General features: G+C 34.8%; 1 protein-coding gene across 1 annotated transcript; it reads left to right on the top strand.

Annotated features, from left to right (window-relative positions):
* The first annotated feature begins 1034 nt into the window (after positions 1-1034).
* Positions 1035-21857, top strand: LOC126714381 (agamous-like MADS-box protein FUL-L). Its single transcript, XM_050414514.1, has 8 exons — positions 1035-1545; positions 16692-16770; positions 19536-19600; positions 20061-20160; positions 20302-20343; positions 20788-20829; positions 20956-21077; positions 21600-21857. The coding sequence occupies exons 1-8, from the start codon at positions 1361-1363 to the stop codon at positions 21694-21696; spliced, it is 732 nt and encodes a 243-aa protein (XP_050270471.1). The 5' UTR covers positions 1035-1360; the 3' UTR covers positions 21697-21857.
* Positions 21858-22350: the final 493 nt, after the last annotated feature.

Genomic DNA, 22350 nt, shown 5'->3' with positions numbered 1-22350 from the left:
TTTTTTAATTCTCCATAAAATATTTTTAAAAATAAAAGATTAATATATGTCGAACATATATTAATTAGACCTATTTCTTTTTTTTAGAGAGTTTCAATTTATGGCGTCCGTTCCTGATGATAGCTCTTTATCATCAGACCAAAACACCAATCAGTTTTTGGTGTAGGCGGAGATTGAACCCCATATCTCTTATACAACCATCAGAGATTTTACCAGTTGACGTAACTGGAATCCACTTAATCGGACCTATTTCATATTTAAATGACTGGACATTTTATCTACTGTTAAATCTATAAAACACGGAAGTATGATTAAATATCTTCAACCATGAAATCATAAGTGAACACGGAAGTATGATTTGGATTTATTGGTGACACTTAACTCTCAGTACGTACTACATTAATTTTTTTTGTAAAAAATTAGGTAAATGGTATATAGAAATGAAAGAAAAATAAAAACCAACTATTCTTAGTACATATATATATATATATATATTGAGTAAAGTTTCAACCCCGTCATCCAGTACAACCAGATGGAACAACAGAGAGTGACACATGGTGATACATATATGTTTTTTTCTTTTTGGGAACTCATCATGTCTGAATTGATATCTGTCAACAGTAAAGTTAGATCACTGAGAATGGACACGCATGTGTAACAGTGGCACAATGAATGCTTAGTTGAGTAGTTGCTATAACAGTGAAAGTGAAAGTGAAAGAGAAGAAGATAGAAGCGCCGTCAGCCTAGTGGGGGGGGGGAGGAGAGAGAGAGAGAGAGAGAGAAAGAGAGACTCAAAATTGCAAAAGACAGAATGCCCCCTTCTGGTCCCGCAAAACTCAGCTGACAAGATCTCTGTACGGACTTCTGTTCAAACCTGTGGCTCAAATTGAGACAGTAACGACTATGTCCCACTCTCCACCAATGGGAGCTCGACAACACAATGGGTTATACTATCCTGGTTTCCTTACCACCACCCTGTTTTCCACAATACCATTCCCACTCACTCTCACTACTTGTTTATTATTTCTCTCTCTTTCTCTCTCTGTGTTTGTGTGTGAGACTTTGTTCTCATTCTTTCTTTTCTTGCCCATATATACATAGAAAGCCTTTTGCTTCATAATATATATAACTAAAATTCCTTCCACAAACACAAAAATAGAAAGTTGCAAATATTGCACTAAAAACACTAAATACGCACCCAGTTCCCTTCTTCGTTAAGCCTTTTTGTTTATAAAATGAACTCTCTTTAGGGTTTCTTGTAAAAAATTCTTCTGCTTTTGATTTCTTTCTTTTTTCCATTGGTTGGAAATTTTTTTTTTTTTTTGGGGTTGGGAAAAAGAAAAAGTGTACACAAATTGAAATGGGGAGAGGTAGAGTTCAGCTGAAGCGAATCGAGAACAAAATCAGCCGGCAAGTGACATTTTCGAAGCGCCGGAGTGGGTTGCTGAAGAAAGCTCATGAGATCTCGGTGCTTTGCGACGCCGAGGTTGCTTTGATTGTCTTCTCAACCAAAGGGAAGCTGTTTGAGTACTCCAGCGATTCCAGGTTCTTACTTCTATTCTATGTTTAATCTTTCATTTTTCTTTTGTTGTTGCTGCTTTTTTTTTAATATATATTATGTTTGTCATGAAGCATTTTATTAGTCTGGGTTCTTTTCAGAAAAATGAATTTTCTTTTATTTTTTTCAATCTATTTGGTCAACTGGGTATTCACTATTTTCGTTGTCCTTATTCCCTGTTACTGATAGCTTTGCAAATAATATACCTGAAATAATCGAAGCTAGTTAATTCTCCACTTATGTGTCTGTAAATCATGGCCGGCCTTCATATTACACCAATATATTTAGTGTATCTTACACTGTTGTTTAGGACAATTGTTAAGTTTTCTTAGATCATACACAAGGTATCTTTTTCCTCTTGTTTCTCAAGTACAAGTAAGGCTGCTGAATAAGACTATACGAAATAGAAGGTTTTTCTTTATAAAAAAAAAAAAAAAAAAAAAAAAAAGAATGAGTTTAGTCTCGAGGGGAAGGAAGAAGGGAAAGTGGTTTCTAACCGTTGTGCTATCCTTTTTTTCTTTTTCTTTTTTGATAACCATTGTGCTATCCTTTTGTTTTGTTTTGTTTTGATAACCATTGTGCTATCCCTTGTGCTATGCTAAACAGAAGTTTGATCTTTCTTAGTGAGCAGTATAATTATTTTTTCCTATATTTCTTCTAGCAGCTACCTGAAACAAACAAAACTCTAGAGTTCTACTGATTTTGGTTTCTATTTTTGAAAGTGGGACATTGACACATTGTGTTGGTTGAGTACAAAGAAAGTTTTTAGTAAATTTCCTTTTTCTTTTCGTACAGATACTGTCACAGTCTCTAAGACACTACATTGCATCTATTGGGTTAGAGATATAGTGGACATCTTTAATACTAATAATAATGCAGTACAGGGAAGAAATTATAAATATAATACAGACACCAAGAGTCCTTGAGCTACGTGTCAATGGGGCGTGGTGTTATTTTTACTCGATTTTGTAACCTAGTATTTGCCATATCCAATGCTGGTGGTGCACCAAGGAGCTAGGAGGCCTCCTCAATGATGGAAAGGGTTGAAAATGAAAAGTTCGTTATTTAAGATCTCCACGAAGATCTTCCACCCACAACCATTTTTTAACCAAACCATGAAAGCTAGGTATAGGTTTCGTGTTACTTATAAAAACTTTTTTAGGCTATTTTTCGATTTTTTTTCTCATCTTGATTATATATGGTGAATTGCTGATGCATAGCAGCATAGTTTGCAGTGGGTATATTTGCTCTCATAAAGGGTTCTTAACTGTAGATGTCTTCAGTTAGATTAATGATGGCACAGGATTAGACAATGATTAGACAATTCAGCTATCTATAATGCCAAAATTGGTCTCATTTATTGCTGCTGTACTCTATCAACAGTAATGAATGAGGGGCTATTAGCACTGTTTTATTAGATCATAATGTAATGGATCTATAGAGTTTCAGCACGTCAGAGAGAAAGCCAACTGATCATATAATTGAAGACTGAAAAAACATAGGTGGCTCAACGCATTATAACTATCGAATTATTACAAAAAAAAAAAAGTACGGAAAGTAAATAGAATAATAGCAAAGGCTCTTTTTCAAACATTCAAAAAGGTTCTTCAAAATAAATAGGACAAGGGCACTTAATGAATAGGAACAAGCAACAAAACCATGTGATTTTCCATAAAACATAAAACCCCTCGAGTTTTGAATGTAACATTAATTTTCTTGTGATATTGTTTTACGTGTAAACGGTTAAAGATCTGAAAATAAATGGTAAGTTGCTTTATGATGACATATGTTCATATTTAAAGCAACAGTTTTATGTAAAACAATAGAGGTTTTGTGCTACACTTAAAAATCTCAAGGAATTAAAGTATATACCTAATTAACAGTTTAGGGATAAAATACAACATGAGTATTAAGTGTTAATGGTTTAAACCTCAAAGAATGTTCTATATTTTTAGGAGAGATCACCAAGGAGGTTTGTGTGTTTTTCCCTAATAAACAAGAGCCACGGTTAGATTTGAAATGTATGACTAATTTATGCTGCTTGAGTTTGTATAAACTTTTTGTGAAAATTAATTTGTTTCTATATATTGCATTCTTAAAAGTAATGGCAAAGAATTCATTCTACTCTTTTAAAATAAGTCCCAAATGGATGAGTGTGGGCGTTTTCACTAATCACTAACAAAATTATGCAATAACAATACTTGCCTTCAAAAGAAGTTGAACCAAAGAGTACATGGACAGAAGGAAAAGAAGCTACCTAGGTAATTATAGTATGAATTCCACAAGGGATTAGTTATTTCCATCAACTGGGTTCAAGGTGACTTTGGAAGCCATAGCTAACCCCTTGGTTGCTAACTGCACACACCTATATTGGGAATAAGAAGACTGCACATACCTAAGGATTAGTTAATTACTCCAATAACCTTGAATATATTTAGACGAAAGTAACAGAGATATCAAGGCCCAAACCTGTTATAACCAGTCTAGACTCAATGTACAATGACCTACCTATAGTACAGGTAAGGTAAATATAATCCTACCTGTAGTGACGTTATTTGTAGTGTAAGTAACGCAACCTTATGGTTAATCTAGAGTTTAGTATATTATATATATCCTTTAAAAAGCTCATTGTAACACATACTTAAAGACAATAAAAATAATGTCACTTAATGGCATTTCGCTGTGGAAGTAGGTTATCAAGCTAAACCACGTTAATTTTTATGTATTTTCAATTTTTGTATCTCTTTTCTCACTCTCACTCTCAGTCCCAATATAAATTCTAACATAATATCAAAGCTATGCCTCAATAATTTTAACATGGAATTAGAGCTAGCCTCCACGTTTGGCTCCCCAAAGGTAACTAACTCTATTATGCGCATCACCATAAAAATATATTTAGCTAATGTCTTCAATATCCCACAATGATATCCTCAAACAATGTCTTCCAACAAATAGTGTCGCTCTCCATTGGTCTTTGTTGTTGTTGTTGTCCTCAAACCATCATTTGTTGCTAACCACTGATGTTTATCTTGCATATGCCATCTTTAAGCCATTATTCCTCTGCCAATGTCCCCCAGGCCACCTGTATACTCCAACTATGGAAGCCATCCTTCAGCCATATTAGTCATCATTTGATCTAGGTGCAACCATCGTTTGCCCAAAGTAAGTGTCTTTTGGCCTCCATCCATCACTAACCGTTGTTGTATACTACAGCACTAATTGTCTCACTCATTCCACTCTACATTATATCCAATCCATTTTATATTCAATCCGATCCTTCATGGTCATTACTTCCTTCACAACTTCACATTCAAACTTAATGCATCTTCAAGCTTCTAGCTTGAATTTGAGGAGGGTGTTAGAGATATTAAGGCCCGAGCCCGTTGTAACTTGTAGTGTAAGTAAAGTAATTCTAATCCTACTTGAAGTACCATTACTTGTAGTGCAAGTAAAATAATCTTAGGGTTACTTTAGAATTTAGTCTATTATATATCATTCAATAGACTCATAGTAAAACGCAATTTAATATAATGTAACCACTCAAGGGCTTTAAATTGTTGACGTAAGCTATCAAGCCAAACCATGTTAACTTCTATATGCTTCCCTCTCTCTCTCTCTCTCTCTCTCTCTCTCTCTCTCTCCCCTAATATATATTTTAATATGGTATCAAAGCTACTTACCAATTTTAATGAAGGGATTGTCCCTCCCCTTTTACCTACTCATCCCACCCAAAAATAGCCTTGCTCATATAAAAACTGAAAATTTGCCTATTTTCTCCCTCCTCTCTCTCTCTCTCTCTCTCCCCTAATATATATTTTAATATGGTATCAAAGCTACTTACCAATTTTAATGAAGGGATTGTCCCTCCCCTTTTACCTACTCATCCCACCCAAAAATAGCCTTGCTCATATAAAAACTGAAAATTTGCCTATTTTCTCCCTCCCTCCCTTTATATAAGAAATGATCTCTCTTTTATTATCTTTAAGATTTCAGAAAATGAGGGAATGAATATACAATAAAAGAATGTGTTAGGGTTTTAGACCCTAGTTAATCTTTATATGGATTAACCAGGTTGTTCAATTAGTCCAATTATGCCAATTGGTAATTCACAAACACAAACAATTAAAAGCGTATGTGGAATGTGAAGTAACGTGTCCATTCAAATGGAGATGGCAATATGGTGATGAAGTAGAAAACCCAAGGAAAACCATTTAAGGGGAAAACCACTACGAGGGAAACCTTCCCCAATGAAGCAAATCCACTACAGTAAGATAAATTTTACCATCTTAGGATTTTTTTTCCCTAGACTCTATGGCTTATAAAAAACTTATAGAGAAAACATTTCATTGCACCAAAACGTCTAGATTCTTCAATCATATGGATTGCCACCACAGATGATGCACCCGTGATCATGACCAAAACCTCCAATCGACTTCAAGGACTTCTCAAAAAATTTCTTCACAGCAACAAGTTTGTGGTAGGCATTGTGGCTTTAGCTTCTTCAACTAATCTGCAAATCTACTTGAATAAGGTAAAATTTGAGAGAAACTAGGTTACAAAATCCTAGCCACACAAACATAGAGTTCTCTTCTCTAAAAAAACCTCCTTAGGGATGACTTATAATGTCTCTTTTATATCTCAACAAGTAGGGATCAAATTAGGCTTGAAATCGACAAGTTGTTTGGCTTTTTCGTGTTATTGATTTTTGTTAATTTGCATAATCTTGACCTATTGAGGTAAATTCGAGGTAGCTCAATCAATAGAGGTTGCTATCGTGCTTAGAGTCAAGAATACAAAAAGTTTGTTGTTCAAGGCTCAATCAATCAAGATGTTATTGAGGTTGGAGTTTAGCTTGCTGTAAGGCTCATATCTTTATGTATTGACATATCTAAGATCAAAACGCACTCTATATGTAATTGAGTCTTAGTTTCCAGTGTTTCAAGAAGTACAACAAGTGGCACACAATTGATATTATTTAAGATACAAGACTGCTCAAGAAACTACTCAAGAAAAGCTGCATCAGTAGGTCTTGATACCTATCAATCTATCGAGAATTAATGAATCTCAATACTAAGCTCGACACCTCTCAAACAATCGATCTTCAGGAAAAATGAATAATAAGTTCTATTTTCGGCCTACGATGACTTAAATTTCTAGAAATTTGTGCAATAGGGTTCCAGAGCATATAAAAAACATATTTTACAGTTGTCATCATAATAACAGAGAGACACATATATCAGAAGTTGCTGAGATGATTGTACACCTAGGGTTTTGTGCCAAGCTACTTTTGGTTCATCCAAGCGTGAATTGAAGAACCCTACAAAGCTACAACAATAAAAAAAAGGTTGTTATGGAGTTCGTCACGGATAGGGAGATTCATGCAAAGGAAAATTCTTTTGCAAGATCATGTCCAATTGGGGAATGTAGCTAAGATTGGTATAGCTTAGTAGGTTATACTGTAGGTAGGTACTTGGGGATAAACCTATAGGGTAAGATTCCTTGTGTTCGTAAATGCTTTTTTTGTTAGTGGATTCTTCAGGAGTGGTGACCTGAAATTCACCCAATGGAGTTTTGCCTCCGAGGGTTTTCTCCATTATGATCAAATCACCGTGTCAAACTTATTTTCCGCTACACATAATTTAGTTTGGTGATTTGGTTGTGCCTTAATCTGATTTGCATGTAATTTGACTAACTAATCAATTTGGGTAATTGGATTAATTAACTGAAGTCAATCTAAAACCCCAAAATTGCTATCAAATGGAATTGAGCTTGGTATCCCAGTTGGATTCAAGGTCACAAAAACTTATATTTCTTCGACTTGATTTTTAATTACCACACTAAGACATAGCAAATATCACAACTTGAAACATAATTTGACATAGTTTGTCAACACTAAAACATATAGACCTAAAGATAATGGAATAAAAATTAATTAATGAATTTTTTTTTTTTTTTTTTTTGGTTACTATGTTTAGTATTTTATAAAAGAAGTATAGTGTAAATCCACAGGGAGTTAATTATTGCCATCAATCGGTTTTAAGGTGACATAAGAAGCCATGGCTAACCCATGGTTGACATTCTTCTCCATTTATTTTAATAAATATCCCATACCTTGGGAATAAGAAGAATACACATACCTAAGTAATAGTTAATTACTCTAAGAGCCTTGACCACACATAGACAAAGCTAAGTTAGGCCTAAGAGATTCATTGTACGATGATATCTTTATAGAACAACTAAAATAACTATAGCCTACTTTTAGTAACTTTACTTGTAGTGCAAGTAAACAACCTTAGGGTTAATCTAGAGTTTAGTTTACTATATATACCCTTCATTAGGCTCATTGTAACACAATTCAAGACAATAAAGATGGTGCTACTCAATTGCTTTTCATGTGGAATTAGGTTTTCAACCTGAACCACGTTCATTTCTATATGCCTTTCTTTCTCTCTCTTTCTCTTCTCACTCTCGCTAACAACAACAACACCTTAGTCCCAAAATTTGGGGTTGGCTAGGAATGCTCAGTAGATTAATTAAGGTCAGCCACATATTCTTTTCATCCATTCTATTTTATCTAAAGTCAGATTCTATGTTACTTTTTTAATTGCCATGTCCTTTTAAATTACTTCTAATAATGTTTGTTTGTTCGTTTAGACCCCTTAAACCAAATTGTTTAACCTAATTAGTTAACTAAGTTGATTATTAGGTTTATTATTCAAATCTAGGTTGAACAAGCATATATCATATCATGCATAAAAGCGGAAAAGTAAATAACACCACGATATGATGACCTCATGTAGTAACTTACTGACACGACCACGTGCAAGCCCGAATCCATGAATTCTCTCTCTTCTTGGATTTACACCAACACAAGCAGCCTTGCTTATGACTTTGAGATCCCACTCAAAGGTTTCAGAACACCTTCAATAATGATCTTGATGCAGCAACTATGTTCTATCAACGCTTGATTGTAGTTCTAGTTCCGGTAGATTCTTGTGTAGTTAGAAGGTACAAAACCTCTTAGATCTCACAAAGAGTAACACACAAGTTTTCCAAAAGTCTTCAAAACTTAGTTAGGGTTTCCCTTTTATATATGGAGAAGTTAGAATGAAACCCTAAACATTTTCGCGGGCTTAGGCCTGTTTTAAAAATTCTGCAGAATTCTGTTCCTGTGATTTTCGATCGATCGAATTTAATTCTCGATCGATTGAGCAAGGCAAAACCACACTTCTTTTTTCCACAGTCAGCTGGACTTGAACCTTGAAACAAATACTTTTAAGTATTTCCTAACACCTAGACTAGACATGCTTTGTTCTTAGTTTGCCAACACAATAAAAATATGATTTTAAACATTTACACCTAAATCTTTAGAACCTAACAATGTTATTTTTGGTCTTTTCAATCTTTTTCGATTTCCTTGACTTAGTAAAATTATTATTTCTTACCAATGTGTTAATCACTCTCACTCACAATCCAATATAAATTCTAACATTGTATTAGAGGTATGTCAACAATTTTAACACGATACCAGAGCCAGCCTCCTTTTCAGGTTCTTCAAAGGTAACTAAGTCTAACATGTGCCACCATGAATTTGTCTTCAGCTAATATATTTAGTTTCCCACGATGGTATCCTCAATCGATATCTTTCCACAAACAATGCCACTCTCCACCAGTCTTTGGTGTCTTTGTCCTCTGACCATCATTCAATGCTTACAACCACCATCACCAATGTTTATCTTGCACAGGGCATATTAAACCTTATTTGATCTAGATGCAGCTATCCTTTTGGCTGAACTAATCATCTTTTGGCTTCCATATATCACTGATCATTGGCGTTTGCAACTGCAACGGTTGTGTCATGTGTTCCACTCTACATTATAAGCAGTCCATTTTATATGTATTCGATCTAATCCTCCGTCATCATACTTTCTTTCACAATTTCACATTCAAACTCAATGTCTTCAAGCTTCCAGCTTGAATTTGAGGGGTGATGTTAGAGATATTAAGGTTCAAGCCCATTGTAACTAGTTCATATTCAATGTATTAGAACCTACTTATAGTATGAGTGAAGTAATTCTAATCCTATTTGTAGTGCAAGTAAAATAATCTTAAGATTATTTTAGAGTTATTCTACTATGCATACCATTCAATGGGTTCATTGAAACACACAATTCAAGATTGTGTAACCACTGATCAAGACACGTAGCCATCAAGCCGAACCATACTAATTTCTATTTGCTTTCCTTTTCTTTTGCTCTCTCTTCTGTTTCTTTTCTCACTCTCACAATCCTAATATGAATTCTAATATGGTATCAAGGCTATGTCCTAACCAGCCCCCTACCTGCTTACCCCCACCCAAAAAAACATTGTCCATATAAAAACTGAAAAATAGCCTACCTTCTTTGTCCCTATAAGAAATGCTCTCTCTTTATGTCTAAGAGTTCGAAAATATATAAGAACGGAATGGAAATGAAAAGAATATATGGATTCCCAATGCCAAGCTACTATTGGTAGAGTTTCCAATCCTAACCATGGTGCACGTATAATTAATATATATATATATATACACACACCTATAAGAAATGCTCTCTCTTTATGTCTAAGAGTTTGAAAATATATAAGAATGGAATGGAATTGAAAAGAATATATGGATTCACGATGCCGAGCTACTATTGGTAGAGTTTCCAATCCTAACCATGGTACACGTATAATATATATATATATATATATATATATTGGTGTTGAGGGGGGGGGAGAGAGAGAGAGAGAGAGATTGTGGTTGTTTGATAGTTTATGTAAGAATTTCAACCCTTGGAAAACACAATATGCTTAACCTAATTGATTAGCCAAGTAATTACTTAGGTTAATTATACAAGTCTTAGGTTAAAAAATAATCAATGAAACAAACTAGAGTCAAGGTAAAAAAAAAAAAAAAACTAGTAGGAACTATCCCAAGCGAACAATCCACTATATCAAATTGAGATTTACAGTCAAGAATACCAATTCGTAGTAACTCTAACACAATTACTAAACTAGGCTCTGAACTCCTCAGACTTCTTTAATTTGGATCTACTTTCACATGAACCTTCAGTTCATGTCTTGATCTTCAATACACTTGATAGCTGAAGGCTTGGCTACAACTTTACTCCATTGATACTAGCAACATGAATTTGATCTCCGGTAGGTGCTTGATAGAGTTAGAAGGTACAAAATCTCACAAGTGTAACTCTCAAGACTTTGAAAACCTATATTTGGGTTTTCCTTTTATATTTAGCAGTGTTGGACTCAAACCTAATCATTTTGCGGGCTGTTGGGCTTTATTTAAAATTCGCAATTCAATTGATCGAGCTTGACAAATTTTAAATTCTTCTTTCTGCAACTTGTACATTCTTAACTTGTATCAATTTGAACAATGTCTAAAACACTTAAAAGACCCTAAGATCTAATCTTAGACAAGTTTTTGTTCTTGATTTGCCAACATTCAACATATTTAGAACCTAAATATTAATGACTAAATATTTAGAATCTAACCATTTATAAAAGAAGTTAAGGAAAATAATCAAAATAAATGTATAATTTTGTGGGTGGACAAAGTTCGGCTCAAACCAAACTCGGGCTAAGGCCCACTAACCTTTAGCCCAATCCACATGTACAAAGTCCGAACTAGGCCATCACATGAGTGACCAAGTTACAAAAATAGGATCCGAACAGACCCCACCTACTTCCCGAGGAGTGGAAATAACACTGATGAGAAATAGTGTCTTGGGGGAGTTCGCCATCCGAGCACAGGCCTCAATGCTAGGTTCAAATTACTAGGAAATCATTACAATGATGGAGTTAAGGTGACCCACCCACTTGATGTGAGATTAGACATGCTAGAATAATAAGCCAGACTCAAAGGGCCACCCAGATCCTGCAAATGACAGGGCCCACACATAGGTGGAATATTCTCATCACTACCAATACATTAACAAAAGAGTATATAAGGGGAGAAGCTTGTAGGAGAAAGGTTTGGAACATTTTTCTTGGAGAGAGAAACACGAGCGAACAAGAGAAAGCCACATGATATTTGGGAAGAAATAGTCCAGCTCAAGATACTTTAAGGGCACCTCGGCCACCTAAAAACCTCCTTGAACAGCTAGGATTACAACATATAACCACCTTACAGCCACCTCCAATTACCAAATATCAGCCCAACTCTTCTTGGAACCTTCCATTGTAAGCTATACCTAAAGTATCACACAAATTACTTGGAGGTCTAGGCCCAACAATCACCACATAGTCGGGGGGCTGTAAGACCACAAATTTTACTTTGTGATGATTGCTTGTATGAGCCTTCAACCAAAAAAGTTCATTATGCTTGTCAGGCAATATATGATTGATCCTTCTGCTACTACTCCTTATTGATACAATATCTTTGAAACTATTTAAATAATGAAATAAATACTTTTGGAGAGAACTACGTTGCAATTTTTGTGTGTGTTAAAGTATAGTTTGATTGGCTAGCTCTTGGCCCTTAGAGCATCCACAGTAGTGGAGTTAAAAATTTAGTTTTTTAGCTCCACCAAAAGTTACTTTATCTATTTTACTTATACATATACTGCAGCAGTGAATCTATTTTAGCTTTCAACACAATAAAATAATATAAGTATCACAATAAAATAATATATCCTCTATAATAAAATAATATATCCCACTACTCAAAAAACATCCACAATACCAACCACAACCACCTCTACCATCAGCCACAGCCACAACCACACCCACACCCACACCCACACCCACAACCACCACCACCACCGGCCACAACCACCACTCTACTTTGGCAACCACAACACAACATAGAAAAAAAAAAAAAACAAACAAAAACAAAACCACAACCACAATCACAACCCCATCACCACCAGTCACCACAAACCACCAGCCATGACAACCACAACCACAACCATAAACCACAAAACTCACTGCCAAAGCCAAAATTATCCACCACCACTATAACCAAAATCCACAAACCCACTGTCAAAATCATCCACCACTACCATAGCCAAAATCAACCACCACCACCACAGCCACCAAACCCATATGAAAAAACATTAAAAAAAAAAAAAAAAAAAAAAAAAAAAAAAAAAAAAAATAGCAAAGAGAATAGAGAGATGGGTGGCAACGGTGGCTTGCAACTTGAGGAGGACAGTGTTGGCGTGGGTTGGAGACGTGGATCGGCGGCTTGGGGCTTGGGTCGGCTTAGGCCAATGACGTTGAGGCTAGCGGAGGCGTGGTCGGAGAGCACGAAGAGACTGAGAGAGAGAGAGGCGAGAGTGACTGAGAGAGAGAAACATTTTTATTATTTTAATCACCGGCCAAATAAAATAATATTTTTTTTAGCTCTCGTGAACAATGGAGCTAAAAAAAAATAAATTTAGCTTCATTGTTGGAGCATTATTTTAGTGTTTGATGAGCTAAAATTTAGCAATATAGCTACACTGCTGCAAATGCTCTTACCACCAAAGGAAAGGAATGTGGTAAAACATTATAGTACCGATTTGATTGGCATTGTTGAATACTACAAAAATTATTAATTGAATGTAATGAATAAAAATGAACGAGTCTGTTAATTCTTTTCTTTATTCAACTAATTAAAATGCTTGAGATTAGGGTCTTAGGTTCTCTCACATAATAAGTACTATGTCTAAGCATCATATCAGGATATTTTACATTTACTTTAACATGAATATATGCCAGTTTATGGCAAAAGTTAGGATATGATTTTGCCAAGAGTTGCAAGTATAGCTCAATAATATTGTTTAGTCTCACCTCCGCATACTCTTGGTGTAGTGGTCAATCCACAATTATAAATTCTTGTAGAGTGTTGGAGATAAGAGTCGGGGTTCAAGTTTTCAGATGGAAGTTTTACATATATATATATACACTTAGATTATGTTAGCGTAAAAATCTATTTGAGATAAATAAATATATATATATATATATATATATAATTGTCTAGTCTCACATTGAGAGAACCTAAGTTTAAGTCTCTACTTTCCCACTTGTCATAAGGACAAAAGAAAAGATATGGATATTATTTTGAAGATTATTTTGACAAATCTAAATGTATATATCTCACCATTCTGAATAAAAGATAATAAATTCTCAGGAAAATAATAATAATAATAACTATGGCTCCATAGGCTTTAGATTTTTTTAGAATTAAATCTTTACAAACGCTCCCCCACCCCCACTTTCTAATTAATGTTTTTACTAGTGCTGTAATCTGGTAAATTCTGTCTCCTGTCTTACTGTTAGGGTTTTTTCCTTAGCTACAGGTTAAAAGGTGTTTTTTTCATTTATCTTAGTTTGTATGTAATCCATTTAGCTTTTTTCTTTCTATTTTTACAAATCTATAATATAAATATATATATATATAATAAATTTTAAACTTTATTCCAGATTTAAACTATTCATTAAATAGTAGAATATATTATTTCATATATAAGCATAAACACAATCATAATAAATATTTAATGCTCGAATATATGATGGTAAATAAAATCATAATCAATATGAAAACCTATTAAAAACTCTACTATAATTATCAAAATTCATATATAAATAAAAGATAAAAGAGAGAAAAATTATACCATTATGTTTAACTTTCTTTTCTTAAAAATAAAAATCTTAAACTTTCCCATATATTGCACAAATTATCGACTAACATATTCTAGTTGAATGACTACAAACTACTCTTCAGTTAGTAGGGCTTTAAATATGCAAAAGTAATTAATAGACCATGATGTGAATCTCTATTTTCAGCAAGCATATAAATGATTTCATTTGAGTTTTGGCAATTAGGACTTGTGGATCAACAAGGTGTGTAATCGGTAATCCTACTCAATCCTCAAGAAGTTCAATTTTTTATTAGATTATGATGTCCATCTTAATCTAGAGTAACAAAAATATTAAGGATCTTAGGGCTTTTGGAATTTAGGATTTTGTTTCAAGGTACCATGGGAGAAGAGGAACCTTAAAAGATAAACAGACAAGTAGGCAGTGAATTGTTAACTAGCATAAACTATAGACATGCATGATGCATTGATGCATCATACAAAATTACAAATCAATCAAGAAATTGAAAAAACCAGTGAACATGTTCATCTATTCAAGAACATTGCATTTGAACCATGTTTAGGTTCCCTAATAACATTATTGGATTCGAACTTTAGTACACAAATTCCATGTGATTCACACTTTGTTTCTTTTTTTTTATCTTTTCTCTTCGCTCCTCACTACTTGAATTGCCCTCGTTTGGACTTTCCATCATTTTTTTCTTTTGATACTTGCATCTTGGTTATATTGGCTCTCCTTGTGTTCTACGTGTTCTTTGTTGTCCTGCAGTAGCTGGCTTCTTGTCTTCACTTAGGTTTAGTCAAGTTGAAGGGGGTGAAAAAAGCCTGCTCTTTAGGCTCCAAAATAAGCAAATACTGTGTTACAAACAAGAAATCAGGAAGAAAGTGTAGGGCAACCGTACCTTCAAAATTCAAACTCAAAACAATATACCAAATTTTAATGCCTAATGTTACATGGTATGAAAACCTTTTTTTTTCTTTGATAATTCCATGGTTATAAAAGGGAGAGAAGATTTTATGGCTTGTTTGGAAGTTTAAAAAAGGAGGGGGAGTAGAGTAGAGGGAGGAAGAGTAATTCAATTACCTTGTTTGGAAGTTTTTTAAGGAATGAGGGGGAAGAGTTTGGAGGGGTTTCAACCACTTCTAACCCCTCATTTTTAACTTCCCCAAATTGGAGAGATTTGGAGGGAGAGTAGAGTAGATAAATTATTGACTAGATAAATTTCCTAATTTACCCTTTCTAAATTAATAATAGACCAATGTTGCAAGTCCATTTTCAAATAGGGGTAAATTTATCTATTTTAATCATTTCCTCTCATCTCCATCCTAATTTTTAAAACATCCAAACAAGGGGAATGATTAATTACTCTCTTCCCCCTTGCTAATTTTAAAAACATTCAAACAAAGTGATGGGAAATCATACCCCTTTATTCTCCTCCCCACTACTCTTCTTCCCTCTACTCCCCTCTACTCTCCTCCCTCTCTAAACTTCCAAACAGGCCATTAACCTTGGATACCTCAATTAGAAATATCAGAATGCACCAATTGAATTATAAAGCTCATGACAAAAATTAAATTAATACATATATATTTACTTAAAACTTCAAAACATCCATTTTGGAATCATCCAAATGCAATCTCAGTAAAGTAACAAAAAACTACTAAAAACATGCCTCAAAAGGAAGGATGTGTTAGAAGAGAATAAGATAAACAAGAACAATAAGGCTCAACTAATCTACGAGTTGTCGAGTCATGCGGTCAAGAAGAAGAGAATATAATAATAATAATAATAATAATGAAGCAACTCTATATATTTCATCTTAAGTTATTATTAAATTATAATAAGTTATTTTCTTAGCCTCATGCTTTTATTATTCTGATCTCAATCCTTGTCTTAGTTGTCAACAAGAAACTCAACTAATTATATACATGAATCCTGCCCGAATAAACCAAAAACAAAACCAAATTCATAGAATAGCAAATCCTAGCAACCAATAAACATTATCTTTCAATTAGGTTGGCTATTCTAACCTGGCTAGCTTTCTATTTGATGGTCTTATAGTCCTTTTATTCAGGCCTCCACCAATATCAATACTATTTGAGCTATAAAGGCTACTTCTAGTTCGGTGAAACAAACTATGCCTGCTTTCTTGTTATTGAAATGAGTCAGATCCTAGCTCAACACAACTCCATTCGAGCATTTATACCTACTTTCAACAAGCAAATGTCAGTTAGTCCACGTTAGATCTTTCTCTATGCAACTTAGCTTCCTTCTCATGTTACAATCTTTCCTAAGGATTATTTTTCTTAAGACCTTTTTTCCTTTGTTGTGGAGGTACGTAGAGGTGTGGGGAGTTAGTATGCTTTTATGAGAACTCTTTTCTCAACCTTTCTACTTGTGGCAGTTTTATTAAATTTACTTATCTTTATTTAAATTTAGTCTTATGCATAACAGACTCTACATGCTTAAAGGCTTCATGATGTTTAAACTTAGACATATCCTTTTGTGACAGCATGGAGACTATTCTTGAACGATATGAAAGATATTCATTTGCAGAACGACAGCTTGTCGCCACTGATTCTGAAACACAGGTATCAACTGATTATGCTAAATGTCACCTAAACATGACCTATCTTGTGTTCCATGCATCCTCTCTATGGATATTAACAAAGATACACCCTACTGCCTAAATCATTTTGTCTCTACCCATCAAGGATTGCTACTATATGCAAGTAAAAGGGAGAGAAAACAACACACAGAATTTACTTGGGTCGATAATGTTTCAATATTTTAAAAAGAATAAGATTTATAACGTATATATACTGCCCCAGTTAAAACTCTAATTTGAATTATTAAAATTTCCAAGATATCCTCATTGAATTGCCTAGAACCTTGCTCCCCAAACCCTAACCTATTATTGGTCCCAAGCATAACATACTTATTAAGTTGTAGTGGGCCTCAAGAGCTCGCTCTGCGCCACTACATTGGCTTACACTCCTCCCATAAAGGCATAGTATACAAGATCAATGTTACTTTCTTTTATTTCTTTTCTTTTTGGAGAAATAATTACAATATACTGCTAATTTCACAGCTCGAATTATTTCCTCCCTTAAACCTCTAAGCACTTTATACATGGAAAGGTGTCAATTCAACTACAAGACCCTTGACACATCAATACGTTACTTTCTCATTTAGAATATAAGTCACCATCTCTAATGCTCTCCACCTAAGACAAATATTCAGTCATTTAGGAACTATCAAATTCTTATGTCTCCACCTTTGAACCAATAGGTGGGGAAGTTTCTCCTTTTGATATAAAGAAGCACTAACCAAGTCCAAGAAATGCTTGAACTTGGTTATGGGAACAGACTTTGACAACATATTAGTTGCCTTCTCAAAAGCGTGAATTTTTTTTCCCAAGCACCATGCCACTTCACCTAGCTCTATTACAATCAATTGATTTTTCTTGTGAAACCTCAAACCAATATGCTATACTCTGGCATGGTGCTTTGCCAACTAAATTGCATTCTAACTGTCACCATACATCTAAACTCTACCTTGCTCTATTTTAAACTGACTTAGCCTCTTCAACCACATTACTTGTTTAGTATCTTCAACCATATACAATGTATTCAAATTTTGTAGTAAACATTGCTATCAAGGGTTGTAACATGGATATCCAACAAATAGGTGCACTTGCTAGTGAGAAAACATCGCTGTAATGGACCTTCTATCATCCAAATCACCTTCATATTCTGAATCTACAAATCCCACAACTGATGCACAATCTTGTTACCTTGCAAGCAAAATTTCATAATTTGTTGTTCGCTTAAGTACCTGAAAATCCACATGACTACTTTCCAGCTCCCTCTTCTTGGGTTTGTCTTGTACTTGCTAACCATGCTGACTATGTGAGCCAAATCAAGCATGGTACAAACCATTGCTGCCCCAAAATCCTACTATACTAGCATATGGAACCTGTTACATATCTTCAATTTCTTCTTCTAATTTTGGGTATTGACTAACCAATAACCTGAAATTCGTCACCAATGGTATACTTATCGGTTTGGCATTCTCCATACCAAACTTTTCTAACACCTTCTTGACATTGATTTTTTTAGACACCCATAAATTTTTTTTTTTTTTTTTTGAGAATATTAAATATTTTTAACGCACATACAGAGAAATGAGGAGATCTTAAAAAAACTTAATTACAGTAGTGTATATTCAAAAGAACCTATCACCCATAATTTTTGACATCCTTATCCCTATGAATCTGCATACCCATAATCTTCCTAGTAGCATCCAAATCTTTCATATCAAAATCCTTGCATAACAAAGATTTAAGTTCGTCAACCTCACACATGCTCTTTACAACAATCAGTATATCATCCACATAAAGAATAGAAAAATATGAGAACCATCTGCAAGAGCTATAAGATAGACACAACAATCATACTCACAGTGCTTGTAGCCAATTTGAATCCTATGGGAGTCACTACAGACAAGGTGCATCATCTTAGGTTAGATTCTTTTCTAACTTAATTTCATTTTCCTGTAGCAGGACATTGATTTATTGTTTTTGCTTCCTTCTTTCTCCTTTAGTTGCAATTTGAGACTAATAGGAGCACATTCACATGAATAAAAAAATAAAACATCCACATAAGACAACAATAGTTAATGTGGTCCAGCCAACTCTAAGTTTACATCCACGGGCAACACCAACCGAAATCCATTATTAATGATATGTAGTACAAGCATTCTCAACCAAACCTTACAAACCAAACTCACATACTCACACAAACATAAACAATATCTCTAACACAAATTAACTCAAACTTCACACACACAAACTCACAATTTTATAACCCCAATACCCAATAACTATCACACAAAAAAATAGAAAAACACTCAAACTACTCTTAAAAAGACCTAATTTATGATCTTCTAACAGTCTTCTCCTCTCCCCATATGGAAGGCCCTTTAGGCCAAAGCCACCAAAATCTTTACAACAATACCTATTTATAAGGTTTCAATTCTATTCTTTGATGTATCAGGAATGCTCAACTCCTTGATCCATCATCATGATGAAATCATGGAAATATTATGTGTTAGCTTCGCATGGTCTTTTTCTTCTTCTTTTTTTTTTTTTTTTTTTAGTGAGTAATTTTCTGCGTATTGAATTAAATCTAGGATCACTCTGTATTGGTTCTGAAATGCACTCAAGCACTTTGAATCCTGTGGGCTGGCTCCGTGATCCTCCAAATGAAAATGATCAATTCGTATAAAGCTTATTAAAAGCATTTGATGTAAAAGAATACTGTTAAATCTTAACCTTTTTATAAATGCTGTCTAGGGAGGCTGGTGTATGGAATTTCCTAAGCTTACCGCTAGAGTGGAAGTCTTACAAAGGAACATCAGGTAATGTGACTTGAGTTTTCATGTCATTTTGAACGATAATGCCTTTGTATGGGAATTTAAAGAATTAGAATGTACAGGGAAAAAAAGGCAGAAAAGTGATGATATCTTGTCCAATAGATTTTGTTCAAGGAGAACTGCTTTCAAGACTTTCACACGGCTGATCTGTTAAGTAGGGTTCACCAAAAGTTGAAGAAAAAAAATTATATTGTGTATCGGGTATTTGTCAACCATTTTTTCACACAAGAATGGAACTTAGTCTCACCCCTATGTGAGAGGGCGGTTACATATACCCTTTATATTGGATATTGGGCTTGAATCCTGAAAATACAATTAAGTGCCTGGCACAAAACATTGCTAAATTAATGTAACTACATGCTTCTTGATTGGATGAAGGCATTATTGGCCAACTTTCAGCAGGATGATGATAAGACTCAGATATATTTTACACTGATTAATGTAGGAACTTCATGGGAGAAGATCTCGATCCCTTGAGTTTCAGAGAGCTTCAAAATTTGGAACAACAGATTGATGCAGGTCTGAAGCGCATACGAACAAGAAAGGTAATTAACTTGGTGCTTCCTAATTAAGTTTTCATGCCATTTTTTTCAAGACACACATGCACATGAGCAAACATATTTGAATTTCACTTTCTACTATCATATGAATCCAAATTAATGTATGAATCACTTTGACGTGTGCAGAATCAACTCATGCATGAATCTGTTATGGAGCTGCAAAAGAAGGTAAAGATGGTTATGCATATCTGACCTGTTTTCAGAGTGAAATTTTATCTAAGGTTATTCAGCTTAATAACTTCTAAAAGACATGGACAGCAAATGATAATTAAAGAAGACTAGTATTTTACCTCCATACTGGGAAAAACCAGAAAGTGGCACTTTTGAAAGTCCAGATAGTAAAATATGGCAAGAATTTGCCTGTCTAATCATCAAATGGTAACCTTTACTGCACCCTCTTAAGCCCCCAAGGATGCACCCAACAGGTTTAGAGACTAGGTTACCATGTGAGGGATTGCATGTTTAGTTAACATCCTAAATAAAATTTGGGCAATGAGTTCTAATATAAAGAGCAACCATATGCTTCAGACTGTACTAGATGTAAACTATATACTGAAAAACCATATACTTGTGACGGTTCAAGATGTAAACTAACATTGTGGCTTGTGACAGGAAAAATCCTTGCAGGAGCAAAACAATTTGCTAGCGAAAAAGGTAAAAGCTACTCCTTATTGGCCAAAGAATGGTATTCCATAGTAGGGACTTGTAAGTCACTTCCATTTTCCATTAGGCCATTACAAAAATTATCTGATGTTTACAAACAATTTCTATGACAAATAGCTCAAAGAAAATGAGAAGAACATGCCTGAGCAAGCACACCAAGAGCAACCAAGCTTAGGCCTGCTATCCCTACCGCAGCAGCCAATGCCATCAACGCTACCACTTCCTTCTCTAACTATCGGGTATACACCCTCTCTCTCTCTCTCTCTCACTCTCTCTCTCTTAAAGGTACATGGTTGGGAAGAAGGAACATGTGTGTTAAATTGAATGACATATGCAAGTTTTAATAGACTGCATTGAAAATACAATTAATGAGAAAAGTAGCCTTGACCTCCAGGACGATGGTTTCTTGGTCAGTGTTCACAATCTCCTTTAGACATGAAACAGTGTAGGCAAATATGCCTGGAAATACTACCATCTGATTAACATAAACCAACGACCTCTTACACTATTGACAAGGTATTGATGACACTAGTGGTGATCTTAATGACATTAGATTTATAGTTTTGGGTTGAAAATTAGCAGTAGCATATATAGCCAGATCTCTAGCATCAGTTTTAATGGGTCTAATCTCTGATTATGCATGAAAACTGCTAAGAAAAAAGAGTACATCGAAGTCCCATCGTAGTGGCTCTCCCTGATTGTTCAAGAACACCTGAGCTAATATAGTTTTTTTTTTTTTATCTTCAAAATAAATCATGCAGAGGGGCTTTCCAGGAAAGAGCAGCAGATGAAGATGTTGGAGTTCAGACTCGGCCTACACTCATGCCACCTTGGATGCTTCGCCATGTGAATGGATAGAAAGCTCTCCCTAGCCACCCAAATGGGTTTTGGCAAGATATGAAATTAAAGTTCTCCATGATCACAAAATTGCTGTACCACATGACTGTATTTTGAAAATCGAACTATTTCAACGCTGCACCTTCTAGCGTCAATAATAATTTTATAAGGTCTAAACTTCACGTTGCATGTGACTGTGGCTTGCTTGCGTGCACAAGCGCATTAAAGAAGCCATGGATTGAGCGAAGAGTCCAACAGTCCTAGAAGGGCCGGGCCCTATACAGCTGGTCATTTATGAAAAAGTTATCCCAAACAAACAATAGAGCAGATATGAAAGTTACCCCAAATGAACAAGCTCAAGTAGAGCTGATCTCTCCTTTTTTTGGTAAGTAATATAGAGAAGATCACTAATCAAAAAGTACATCAACCTCACTGTTCACTGCTATGGATGGTGGTTCAATGGTCACCAGGCTTACTCAAGTGATTTGGTGGCACTAGATCCTAGTTTTTGACTCTCACAATGGGAAGCGCCGGTGAAATACCAGCTTAGCGCTCATTGTTGCCCCCACTAAACTGGGATAGCTATGACTCATTAAACTCAATAGGTAGGATGTTATTATGGTCACACAGGCCCACATAGAAAAGCCACCTTCAGTCATCCACCTGTCGTGAGCA

This window comes from Quercus robur, chromosome 2 (assembly GCF_932294415.1).
Source record: "Quercus robur chromosome 2, dhQueRobu3.1, whole genome shotgun sequence".
Lineage (NCBI taxonomy): Eukaryota > Viridiplantae > Streptophyta > Magnoliopsida > Fagales > Fagaceae > Quercus > Quercus robur.
Note: the sequence above shows the minus strand (reverse complement) of the source record. Positions and strands in the feature narration are given on the sequence as shown.

Coding starts and splice junctions, on each gene's coding strand:
- LOC126714381 (XM_050414514.1), top strand. CDS start 1,361: ATGGGGAGAGGTAGAGTTCAGCTGAAGCGAATCGAGAACAAAATCAGC. Junction 20,161..20,301: donor AGCGCATACGAACAAGAAAG/GTAATTAACTTG, acceptor TGACGTGTGCAG/AATCAACTCATGCATGAATC. Junction 20,344..20,787: donor TTATGGAGCTGCAAAAGAAG/GTAAAGATGGTT, acceptor GGCTTGTGACAG/GAAAAATCCTTGCAGGAGCA.